At 30.6% G+C, this 12,942-nt stretch overlaps 1 protein-coding gene across 1 annotated transcript; it reads left to right on the top strand.

The window, feature by feature from the left end:
- The first annotated feature begins 535 nt into the window (after window positions 1–535).
- LOC110623254 lies at window positions 536–11,056 on the top strand. The gene is made up of 2 exons (XM_021768182.1): window positions 536–1,371; window positions 10,966–11,056. The coding sequence occupies exons 1-2, from the start codon at window positions 536–538 to the stop codon at window positions 11,054–11,056; spliced, it is 927 nt and encodes a 308-aa protein (XP_021623874.1).
- Window positions 11,057–12,942: the final 1,886 nt, after the last annotated feature.

Genomic DNA, 12,942 nt, shown 5'->3' with positions numbered 1-12,942 from the left:
TTTGCCAAACTATGTGATGAGCTTATTTTTACTTCCTCGGACTCTTTGTGATGAACTGCAACGCATGATGACTAGATATTGGTGGAGTAAGGGGGCGGATCAAAATCGGGGTATTCATTGGCTGGGTTGGCACAGAATGGCAAAGCACAAATCTGATGGCGGGCTAGGTTTCAAAATTCTTCATAAGTTTAACTTGGCCATGCTTGGGAAGCAGGGCTGGCACATTATCAACAGGCCTCAGTCCTTAGTGGCTCGTGTCCTTAAGGCCTATTTTTCGACACAATCTTTCTTTGAAACTCCTTTGGGAAGTAACCCTAGTTTTTTGTGGCGCAGCATATGGGAAACTCGGGGTCTGATTCGAGCTGGGGCTTATTGGAGGATTGGGAATGGTCAGTCAGTTTCAGTCTGAGGGCAACCCTGGTTGAGAGAGCTGCCTGAGTCCCTGGTTTCCACAACCCCTCCTTTGAACTGTGCTAGAGTTGTTGTTTCAGATCTCATAATTAACCACAGATGGAACGAGAGTTTAATTGCACGGATGTTCAACGAAAGAGATAGAAGTTGTATTTTGAACATCCCTCTTAGTCTTTCATCGTATTCTGATACATGGTGCTGGAAATTCGAGTCCAAAGGTCACTATTCGGTTAAGAGTGCATATAGGTTACTGGTTGATGGCTTTCAACATAGGGAAGGGAGCGAGATATGGAAAAGGTTCTGGAAAGCTAAAGTTCCCCCAAAAGTGCTCAATTTCTGCTGGCGGGCTCTAGTTAATGTTATCCCTTGCCTCTCGTCACTTCAGTCCAAGAGAGTCCCAGTTGATCCTTCATGCCCGTTGTGTCATGTAGCCCCTGAGAATGTCTTGCATATTTTGATTCAGTGCCCTTTTGCCCGCAGCTGCTGGTTAAGCTCGCCGTTGGGTTGGCCTGCGCCTTCTGCATCTTCTTTAAATGAGTGGTTTTCTTTAGCCTTCTCTTCTGCTTCTGTGGAAAATGCCTCCCTTATGCTAATGATCTTATGGGCTTTGTGGCAAAATAGGAACAATGTTGTATGGAAGGGCCAGGGTCAGACTGCGAGTGGTGTGTTCTTCATGGCTCTGAATTTTTTGCAGCAATGGAAAGCAGCTCGGGTCGTGTCCTCAGTAAGCACCATTGTCAACCCGGCTCGCCCGATCTGGTCTCCTCCGCCGCACGGTTGGATCAAGGCGAACATTGACGCCTCTTTAAGCTTGCAACAAGGTTCGGTAGGTTTCGGTTGTGTAATCCGGAAGGATGATGGGAGTTTTGTGGCTGCTAGAGCAGGCTCTTTTTATAGCCAGATGGATGCAAAGTGTGCTGAAGCTATAGCATTCCGGAAAGCATTGAGCTGGATTAAAGAGTGTGGATGGGATCGAGTTCTTTTCGAATTGGATGCTCAGGTTCTTGTGATGTCAGTTAATTGTGTTTTGTTAGATGATTTATCGTCTTTTGGCCTTTTGGTTCAAGATTGTAAACTACTTCTATTTAGTTATGAGGAAGCAAAGTGTGTTTTTGTTCATAGATCTGCGAATGATGTCGCTCATGTTCTAGCAACATCGGCTCATTCTGAGTCAGGTCAAGGAGTTTGGATTGATATCCCTTCTCCTCATATTGTTTCTTTGTTCTCTTTGAATTAATGAAATTTTCTTGTTATTTCAAAAAAAAAAATGTTATCGGAAGGAAAGTTTATAATTTTATGGAAAATTGTAGGCAATATAAGAGTAATAATGTGAGTGGAGGCAGTGCGATTTATCTATACGGTTTTATGTTATAATTTAATATTAATGAATTAATTGAAATTTGTTTCATTATTAAATAATAGAGTTCATGTTTTAATTAATATTTTCATTAAATATTAGAAGACAACTTAAAAAATTTAGAGTTGTAAACCCTTACATTAATAATTAAATTTAGATTGTTCAACATTTGCGAAGGAGTTGAGTATTTTTCGAGTGAAACCAAGTACGTAGAATTTAATTTAATTGGATTAAATCTCTCTTTTAGGACTTTTTTAACATTAGTATAATTAAATTATTTACACATTAGCTTTATTGATAATCTAAATTTTAATAAAATTAGTATAAATTTTTTAGCACTCAATCACAATCATTATAAAAACGATACCCTACCTATCACTTTATTACTTGCAGCGGTTTCGTGTATTTACAGATTTTGCACATCAATATCCAATCGAGGTCTCTTTTTCTCTTATTGATCTATCGTTGCATGCCTCATCTTCTTCATTTGCTTCAAGAAAATTTTTTACCTATTTTTAATTATTTTAATATTTTTCCTTTAAAGGCAATTCCTATTTAAATATTTTATACTTATTTATTAAGTGTCGTTCTATGCTATCAAAAAATAAAAAAATAATAACGAAATTGACCAATTAAATTATGAAAAAATAGTCACTAAAATAAATTACCCACCATTTAAAATATTGATCATGAAATTACCAACAATTTATCAATAAATTTCTTAACTATTTTTCACTATTTTACTATGTATATTATTTCTGGATATTTTGTGTTTGTTTAGTTATTTTTGCATTTTGTTGATATTTAATCTTTTGTTGGGAATTTAAAATGCTTGTGTTTGTTTATGGATTTGCATCGAAGTTGCTGCAATTTTTGCCTAATTCATATTTGTTGTAAATGGATCCAAGCTTTATGAGTTATGGTTCACTCCTGTTGTATCTTAATTTTTTCAGCTCCAAATGAGTTTTATGACTTTGATTTTTTTTTATTCAATTTAATTTTAAACTGAAGTAAGTTAATGCTATTTCATAATATGTATTTGAGGTGGTGGGCTTTGATTAAAAATATATATTACGTGTAGAATTATCACCCTTGGTCCCGTATTTTGAAAATGGCATTATTGTCCAAGAACAAGCTTACCAACTATTCGGTTATTCTAACTAATAGAATAAATACATTTGGACCTACAAGTTAGCTACCCTTCTTTATCTGTTACAAGATTTTTGTATTACTTTTTGCCAACCAGCAGTGATTTATTATGACAATCAATATGCTCTTCATATAATAGTTAATCCAACATTCTATGACCACACGAAATATATAAAAATGGATTGTTATGTTATTGGAGACAAAGTTCAATAAGGTCTTATCAAGCTCATGCCAGTCCACTCATTTATCCTGCTTGCTAATTTGCATACTAAAGACTTGGCATAGCTCCTTTCTAGGCCTTTTGTATCCAAACTCGAAGCAATAAACATTCACTCTCCAGCTTGTAGGGAGTAGGGGTGAGCAGTATTCGGTTCAAATTGAAAAAATCGACCGAACCGAATCAAACCGATTTGAAAATTTGGTTTTATTTTTTATACATTTCGGTTCGATTCAGTTTTAAATTTCAGAAATTTCGGTTATTTCGGTTCGGTTCGGTTTTGATCAGAAAAAAATCGAAAAAACCGAACCGAACCGATTAGTGATAATAATATATTTTTTCAATAATATAGAGAAATTAAATCATATTAAGATTAAAATATTTTAATTAAATTTTAAAATATTAAAAATAAAGTGTAAAAAATAAAAAAAATTATTAAAAATCGAAACCGATCAAACCGAATCGAATCAGACCGGTTCAGTTCGATTCGATTTCTGACTAAAATTGATTCGATTCGATTTTCATAAATACTAAAATTTTAATTTTTGATTTATTCGATTCAGTTCGATTTTGAACCGAGTCGACCGAATGCTCACCCCTAACAGGGAGTGTTACAACTCTCAAGAAGAATGATAGCTAACTTGTAACTCCAAGTGTATTTATTCTATTAGTTATTAGTTAGAATAATTAAATAGTTAGTAAGCTTGTAACTATAGAATAACTGTAGAGAGCTAAAGCTCTTCTCTCTTTTTTTGTTTTTCTTTCATGTCAATATAAGTGAGTTGGCAACTAATTGTATATAAAGTTTCTTCTAATAACGAGAAATGCAGGTTCATTCTCTTACTTTGAGCCTCTCTTTCCCGTATGAACTAATAAGTTTTTCATATTTTATATTTTAGAGACTAAATAATTTTTTTTAAAAAATATTATTGAATTCACATTTTATTATAAGTTATGATATTTTTTAAAAAAAATTACAAAAATATTAAATTTTGTGTGTATTATTATTATTATAGAAATTTAGAATATTTTAATTATAAATTATTTTTTACTCTATCCATTCCATAATTTTTTTTTCGCTTTACATTTTCATACATATTAAAAAATATAATTTTCTTTTATTAACTTTTTAATTATACCCTATTAAAAATATTAAATTTTATTAAATGCTAAAAGATATTTTAAAATATTTTTTAAAAATATGATAAAATTAAATAAAATTATAATAGTTAATTTATATACTACTGTAATATAAAAATAACAGTGGATAATAATTTTATAACAATCACAAAAAGAAAGATAGATAAAAATTATAGGATGGAAAAGATAATTTTTTATTTTAAAATTTAATATTTTAAAGCACTAATAAGAAAATTATTTAAAATAATAACACAACCATATATATAAAATAATAATTATTAGTTCGTGTGACCACCATAAAATTTTTTATTTTCTTCCATTAAGAGATCCCCAAATGTCAATCAAGCCAATCATTTATTACCAATAAATCAAAATTTATGCATAAATATTGAAAAAACATTACTCACAACTCCTTTTTTTTTAACGGATACTCACAACTCCAATTGAAAGCGTAGGCAGAGATGATCACAATTACACGTTGGATCAGCAGGAATTAATTTATGAAATATTTGAACTAAAATTATTATCTCAACTTATAAAAATGAAAACATCTAAATATAAATTGATTATACTATTATTAATTTATAAAAAAATAAAATTAATTCTACATGTTATTTACAGTAATCTAAATTTTATTGATTGTATTTTAAATTTTCATAAATTGATAAAATTAATATTTTTTAACTTTTCAATTTATTAAAATTAATCATAGAGTCAATAAAATTTATTAATTTTATTTTTTTGAAATAGGGATTGTGATTGGGAGAGTAGAACATGAGACATATCAAATTTATTCAGATATACTTACCATTAAATTAAGTCTGTGAATGCAAATCCATTATTAATTATAATTATTTTTTATATAAGTTATTAATAATATAATTAATTTATATTTAATTATTATAATTTTTATAAATTTACAGTAATGCCACATAACAATCTCTCAAAATAAGTCACGAGTCATTACCGTGAAATAGGGTAAGATAACAAGAGTGTAATAGGCTAATCACCCATAAAAAGAAAGATCTGAACACCATTTTTATCAAAACTCGATCTCTCTTAAACAGGATGAGATTTTATAGAAAGTTACCATTAGTTTAACTGATGCAATCCAGCAAATTTTCATTGCACCAATAATTGTGGAATCCCTTATCCAACTAGTCGCTACTAATCGGATTTTCAGGAGATTCGATAATCAACTATACTTTCTTACAATATAAAAGTTAACGTACACAGAGATCAAAGTATACATTCTTATACATTTATTCTAAATTTTAAATAATTTATTATATTGCCTATTCTATCAATTGATTGATTTGAGGGTAAGAGTAACTATACATAGATATCAACCACTTCACATTTTCTTTTTTGCAAATTGACAAACTGCAATTTAGTTTTATTTTCAGTCACATCACATAGATTAAATAGATTATAATTTTAATTCAATTGTTTAATAAACTAATTAATTTATAATATAAAAATGTAAATGTGAATATATATATATTTAAGCATAAATATTTGGTTGCCTTTCATAATCCATGGAAAGAAGATTGAAGATTATTAACAAGCCTATACGCCTATTTGGAGGTTTATTATTTGAAATATATAATTTAAAAAAAAAAACAATTTATACATTTAAGGTAGTTGTGAAACTATTTATAAAAACAGTGTTAGGATTTGGAAAATGCCAACTAAAGAAGTATATATTTTTTTTCTTTTAGTTAATATAACAGAAACACCAATGGAATAAATGTTTTCAAGTTTGACGTGACAGTGATAATCAAATTTCTCTCGATTGAATATTTCATTGATAAAGAAAAAAAGGTGAAAAGCAGAGTTATCTATCCTAGAGTAAAAGTCTAGGATTACCACTTGAAGCACAGTTCCTTTCGTACTCATTAAAATCTGAAAACCATCAGTTATGGATCCTCTAGTTTGTCTATATGAACCAAGAGTTCTTGCAAGATCCTCCTCATTGGTCGAATCACCCTTGCTTCAAATCCTTTAATGTTGGCTGAACCACTAAGAAAAAGAGAGGGTTTAGGGACAACTCAAAAGATGGATGAAAAGCAAGCATAAAAGAATATGCTAACTCTTAGCTTGATGCTTTAATAATAAAGGATTAAACTCAAAGAAGAAAAGGAGAATCCTATATGTATGTAGGTAGAGATAGGAATTATTTAGGGGTTAGGGTTCTTTAACAAATAAATTATTAAAAAAAAATTATATGCATTCGGATGTATATGTCTGATCACCGCTGGGTTTCACCACCTGAAAAGAGGTCAAGCCCACAGTGACAGGGCCGGCCAAGACCTGCAGAGTTCCACAAATGAAAAGGTCCAGCCCATTCATCCTTGAGGTCAGACTTTTCTCTAGACCCAACCTACTCTTCCCAAACCCGGCCTAGAAACTTAGCAACATGAGAATCAGTGGTCCAGCCCCAAACTGCTCGATTAACCCGCGTACTGAAAGGGAGAATTGAATGGTCATTACGCGTAGAACAGATGTCTGATATCTTCATACGATCGTATCCGTATGGTAGAGACAGGTGGTCCATGGCAATGAGGGCCTTACACATCACTAATAGGCAAGAAAAAAAATAAAAGGAGACGAACACCCTACTCTCAGAGCAAACTTACAAACCCCTTGTAAAATTCTATTTTCTAGATCTCACATTATCGATATTCATCCAATTTAAAATTAATATGTGCTTTAAAATGAAAAAAATTATCCTATTAATGCGATATTTTAATTTTTAATTGATTAACTAGTCTAACTTTTGATTCATCATCCTGATTTCATGTTTCAGCTCTCATTTATCCTCTTTATTCTTCCATTGACACGCTTTTATCAGTTCCTCCAATCTCACAGAACTTTTTCTCATAATCGCAAGCATCTCTTAGTTCATCTCCAGGAATCACAACTCCATGGCTTGCATGTGATCTTCCAGCAGCAGAATCTTAGAGCGTTCCATTGATTGCTTCTTTCTTCACTAGTTTTCCACCACTGACAATCTGAGCGATCATCGGGTCATCAAACCCGACCTGCTCCGATGCCAAGTTGTCAGGATCTGGGCTCATTTACCAACTCTGTGATCTAAGAGCGGCAATTACTTTAGAAAAAATAACATAATAATATAATAAAGTTAATATATAATAATTTAATGTTATCAAAATTATTAATTTTTTTTTATAATTATCCTGAATACATATAAATATATAAAAATGTTATTAAAATTGTTAACTTTTAAAAATTAAGTGATTCATAAAATTATATCAATCAATTTATCATTTTATAAATTTTAATTAATATTATAATAATATTTTACTATTTGATTATTTTTAATTAAAAATTAAATTTTCGTTATCATATGATTGAACTATGCTATTATCACTTTGTAATCATATAACACTTATTTGAAATAAAAAATTTCACAAAAATTTAATTTAATTATTTTTTTTAATTTTTATTTAAGATGAAATAATTCAATATTTTTTAACTTAAAAAATTTTCATTTTAAAAAAAAATTATAAATTCTTACATTATTTTATAAAAATCTTTTTTTTTCCAAAATGAATCATGACAAATGACATTATTTATTTTTTAAATTTAAATTAATTGAGATGAAAATTAGTATCCGCTTTAAAATTTAAATATAATTATTATTAATTAAAAAATTATCATATGATAATTTAATATTATCAAAATTATTAATTTTTTATCATTATCCCAATACTATATATATATATATAATATTTAATTTGTAAAAATTTAAAATTAAATTAATTCTTAAAATTATGCTAATCCCTCTATATATTATTTTATAATTTTAATATTATAAATTTGAATTTTTATCTAATAATTAAGCTGAATATATAATTTAGCTAGCCTTGAATTGGCACTTTTGTTTTTTCGTTGTTAATTTTTTATATTTAATTTTTATAACCAAAGAATGTGAATTATATATACTCTGAATTTTCGAGGTTAAATAGTTATATTTTATAAAGTTTAAGGGTTTAATTATTATATTTTACAAAGTTTTTGAGTTAGTTATTTACACTTTTATAAAGTTCAGAAGTCTATAACTTTAAAGGATTAGGATGTCAATTGACTTTTTGCATAAATTTTAGGGTCAAATTATATATTTAGTTAATATTATGATCATAGTATTTTTTTTTTAAGTTAAAAATTGAATTGTCATTATCATATAAATGAGTTATATTCATCCTATTCTGATAATTTAATATTTTCAAAATCAAAGTTTATTTTAATAATCTTATATCAAAAAAATTTTTTTTCTATTAGTGTATATCTTAAAGTTCAAATTTCTATTTACTAATTTTAAATTAATTTAAATAATAAAAAAATATTTTTTACTTTAAAATTTAAATATAATTATTAATAATTAAAATACCAACACATTAATCTTGATTAGCAGGATTATCAATTCCCATAGCTTATCACGTGATTCTTAAGAATAACTTGCTGGAAAACGTTCAAACCAATTATTGTACAGAAATATATGAGCATTTAAAAATCTGGACACGTGACAGTTGATATTAAAGCGAGTTAAGATCAATGAACAATAAAAAATATATGATGAAATCTACTATGAGATTTAATACTCTAGAGGAAAGGGTTGAGAAGCTTTTTGCTTAGATTAGTGAATGTCCTACTTAAGAAAGGCTAACACGAGAGCTGGAGTCGACTCACCTTACGTTAAAATTATGAGATAAGATCATTGAGGCGCTTGAAAGAAATTGTGAAAATTTTGGTTGTGGTAACCATGTTGAATGGGTGTTGCATGCTTCACTAGGTGCACTGTTTGGATCGAAAGTGATGACCTAATTCTACACACTCCATCAAGTTGTGTCTTTTGAAGGGAGGATAATGACTGGGTGCTACACACTCTTAGTGACCTCTAGAGAGAGAGTAATGACTTTGTGGTATAAGATTAGGGTAAGGGTGAGCTAATAGTGCTTGATACCATCCAAAAATCTCAGTAATATCACATTCGAGAATTGAGGCATAAGCCTCTTGAGATAAAATCGTGGTAGTGGCCTTCTGTGTGAAATCTCGCAACTATTTTACAGGAACTATTGAGCAACATTGAGTGTGATATGGATCAGTAACAATTGTGAGAACTGTTAATTGATTCTAATGTGAGCATTTATGAAGTAGGCAAGGTTGAAATCCTAGAAATAGAAAAAAAATTTATGTTGTGTTTGTGATATGATGGAGGTAAATGGTTTTCTCTTCAATATAAACTTATTTCTTGATGTTATTAAAAAATTGTTACATGTAGATAGGTTGAAAATAGCATCTATATGTTTGATTGTTAATACTAATCGTGATGAAGAACTAAAGTTGAAGATCCTATGGACAAAGAGTGTCCAACTCATACCTGTGAGATTGTGAAAGGGAATTGTAGACTCAATTTTACTTTGATAGTGTAGCATTTGACTCACAATAGAGTAGGTAAACTGTGAAAATGAGTTAAAAAATGAAATTGTGTGAGAGAATTCTTAGCACTTATGTTAAATATAAAAGACATGATGAAACTTAATTAGTGGTATAATTTTCTAAAAAAAGGTCCAAACCTAAGGTAAGGAACCAATGGTTATTGGGATATGTGAAGAAATACAAGAAAATGTTAGTGATAGCTAAGAGTTAGTTGGATACACTAACACTTAGTTTAAGAAGAAATTCAAATCTTCATATCACATAAATAACCTCCCAAACAAATGGGTCGGAGCAGTAAATGGGAGAGCATAAAAAAGTGTCACACATTCCATAATGACAGATACATATTAGCTGAACAATTATGGAAAAAGTAGTGAGGAAAACATAGTGAGTTGAGCATCATAAAAGTGACACAGCGAAGCAAAGTGTAGTGTTCTCTATGAAGGGCCACCTTTTGTTATAAAACGTTCACACCAAGAGTGCTTTAAATGTATTTAAAGACCTTATGAGTTTGAAGTTTAAGAGTTATCTACGATAGTTGCCTTATGCTTTTGCTTGTGACTCTAGGGAAACAAAAGGCAAAACTATTTCGTGAGAAGAGAATAATGCATATTGATAGATATGCCAATGGTGAAGTAATAGAGGCGAGACGATTATGGTCACAATATCTCTTGAACATTTTACGGTTGTTATAATCACGATAAGAACAAAACTAAGAGTATAGTAAGACAAATGAAAAATAAAGCAATCAACTCAAAGGCATGGAACATTGTGAAAATGTCCTTGATGTATATTTTCAACTTGGGACGTGGAAAAGCGAGGTAGAGGTAAATTTCATGATAACCTTTGTTGATGACCTTGAGATGACAATAGAGATGGAATTTCTTAAAATAACACGAGTTATCTCTATTCCAATTAATGATGGCCTCTTTATAATGGAGAGAGAGACCGACATGGTATAAGAAGAGTTTAGTGGTTATCCAACCTATGGATTAAAAGTAAGTTGGATTAACATTCAGGTAAATAAGTTATCAAATATTATGAGTTCCTTCCATTGGCTATTTGGTATCAATACTTATGAATAAAGTTGCTTCTTTTACACTTTCATGTTGTATTATAATTTTACTAGCTCTAAAGTAAAAGTAATTCCTTGGAGACTTTGATAATAACCATTGGGTTTTGAGATTGTAACAGTTTAAAGATTGTTGATGTTTCATCTCTTGAGCAGTTCTTATACAAGGAAAGAGTTAGAGCTACTGATTGTACAAGAAATGGATGATGAGTACCGAAATAAGAAAAAAGGCATTCTAAAGTGGTAATTGGAGACAAAGTTTCTAAATGACGAAAATAAACCAAGAAAGAAAACAAGTTTAAACCCATAGGAATGGAATTGGTATAGCATCTCTTGAATTTCTTGGCATGTTCTCTACACTAACTATTTTTGGAATATATTTGTATTATAATAAATCAAGTTTCTTATGATCTACTCAATAAATCTATAGTAATTAAAGTTTGATAACATAATATATTTCTAGTTATCTTAAAACATATTTTAGTCGCCGGGCTAAATAGAGAAGAGAATGGTGTTGTTGCTTGTGCCAAAATCAACTTCTTGACACATAATCGAGTAAAGAAGAACCCTAAAGGACCATAATAGAGGATTACTGAGAAGGGATAAAAGGAGATAAAGATAAAGGGGTGTCACACAGTATGTGGCACCGGCAAGAAAGCCATAATGATAGAGCACATGTTAGCTTTCTTGGAGATAAGTGAACCCTTTAAAATTATAACCAAAGAAATATAGTGTGATATTAGGGACGGAAATGTCAATTAGAGCTTGACTTCTAAATGGCGCACGATCCAAAAAACTTCAATGGATTTGCATATGCATCAGTTAATAGTGGGAATAGTAGCTTTAAAAAGCAAATAACTTACTCATTCAATAACAAAGTATAAATCTTATTAAGCAAACATATCTGAAAAAAAAAAGGTAAAGGAAGATCCTAGTGATTTGGTAGAATTAGTGGAAGAAGGAAAAGTAGGCAATGATGGATAAACGATAATATAAATAATGACCAAGGGTAATTTATATGTCCTAAAAGGGGGGGTTTAATGAAGCATAGTTACTACTAGCCTTAAGTGGAGAATGGTGTGATCAAATAGACCGGAACTTGTTTAAATTCACCAACAGGATAATGGCAGATAACTAAAGACCAACAGAAGTTACAACCATTGAGAAAGATAATAAGGGTATCGTTATTTCAATTTCTAACGATGACACTATATAATACTTTCAAGGTGATGATTAGAGGTGGAGTTTCCTATAGATGAATCGGAATCAAACAAGGGAAATAAGAGGGCACCTTCTCGAGTGAAACTGATACAGTGTCTCATGAATTGCTTGATCTGTTTATTTAGATAAATTATTTTGGATATCTTTTTATTCTAATCAATTAGGTTCCACCTTGTGTTGGACTCAATAAATTTGTGCTAACCGATATTAATAACATATAGTGTGTATCTTTTTTGAAAGGAAAATGGAGAATAATATGTTTTTGCTAGAATCAAGTCCAATTTTAGCCGCGTGATCGAGTAGATAAGTGATCTCATGAGCCAAATCAAATTGAAAAAAATGTTAAAACATGGAGAAATATTGAGATACATGAAAAAGTGTACCTATTGTGTAACAGCCCGGAAACCGAACTGCCACCGGCACTAGGATCCAGATCGACTTAAGGTCGCCGGGACCCGTAGTAAGCCTGCTATCCTGTCTGTAGACCTGTGAACTCCCACACATGATCATACAGTTTCTGTAAAACATAAAACTTTTCTTCATTCCCAAGGCTTAACCTGTGCATGCACTCTCTCTGTGCTCTACTAATCCCTACTAGAGCTCCTCATGGCTCTAGGCGGATCAAACTCATAATGTTAAGCCTGGTTTTGCTCATAAACATACAAGAATAAGGAAATATACATAAACTGATCATGTGACTCCACAAAAGGATTACACGTCTTATAAATCAAGCACCATTCTATACATATACAATATCTCTATACAGTTACATGTCCACACTAGCTATTACAATACTCTGTACTCTTCCTGTACCCTGCTGAGTTCTCTCTGACCTCTGAACCTGCACAACTGGAGTTAGGGGAGAGGGATGAGCTACAATAGCCCAGTGAGTAGAATAGGCAAATAACAGGT

This window comes from Manihot esculenta, chromosome 9 (genome assembly GCF_001659605.2).
Source record: "Manihot esculenta cultivar AM560-2 chromosome 9, M.esculenta_v8, whole genome shotgun sequence".
In the NCBI taxonomy this organism is placed as follows: Eukaryota; Viridiplantae; Streptophyta; class Magnoliopsida; order Malpighiales; family Euphorbiaceae; genus Manihot; species Manihot esculenta.
This window is presented reverse-complemented; position numbering and strand designations above follow the sequence as displayed.

Bases quoted from the DNA above. Each gene is read 5' to 3' on its own strand.
- LOC110623254 (XM_021768182.1), top strand. From the start codon at position 536: ATGTTCAACGAAAGAGATAGAAGTTGTATTTTGAACATCCCTCTTAGT. The intron at 1,372-10,965 runs GTGTGGATGGGA...TCTCTTGAGCAG, and splicing joins GCATTGAGCTGGATTAAAGA to TTCTTATACAAGGAAAGAGT.